Raw genomic sequence first — 418 nt, forward strand, 5'->3', positions numbered from 1 at the left:
TTGCTCTCCAACAAGAGCTGCTGTTTCTTTCTGGTTCCCCGTCCACATGTGGCAAGAAAAGTAAACTTCAAAGCGGCCGCCGAGGTCGGAACACATCAGCTGCGAACCCTCCATCTGCCGGAAGAAAGGACAGACTTCCCCCTGTCGGGTCGCTTCGTCGCTGCAGTGGTACGCGGAATTGCGGGTCTGATAGCGGTGTCCTACGGGAGGGCGTCGCCTGTGCAACGAACGCTGGACCTCGGGCTCAAAGAGTGTGGAAGCAAGAGACACCTGGTAAGGGTAACGGCGGCAAGACTGAGGGTGAATGCGAGCCTGGTGGCCTGGGTCCGGAGACTGCTTGTTGTGGAGCAGGGCGGGAACTGTGGCGTGTTACGCACAGCGACAGTGGTGCGAGCAGCGTGGGCTCGCGGTCATACTC

General features: G+C 59.8%; 1 protein-coding gene across 1 annotated transcript; it reads left to right on the plus strand.

The window, feature by feature from the left end:
* Positions 1-3: 3 nt before the first annotated feature.
* Positions 4-359, plus strand: CSUI_004868 (uncharacterized protein; the record flags this gene model as incomplete). Its single annotated transcript, XM_068065049.1, has 1 exon — positions 4-359. A coding segment is annotated over one exon (354 nt), but the record flags the coding sequence as incomplete, so codon positions are not given.
* Positions 360-418: the final 59 nt, after the last annotated feature.

The sequence above is a fragment of the Cystoisospora suis genome (genome assembly GCF_002600585.1).
Source record: "Cystoisospora suis strain Wien I chromosome Unknown contig_2332, whole genome shotgun sequence".
NCBI lineage: Eukaryota > Apicomplexa > Conoidasida > Eucoccidiorida > Sarcocystidae > Cystoisospora > Cystoisospora suis.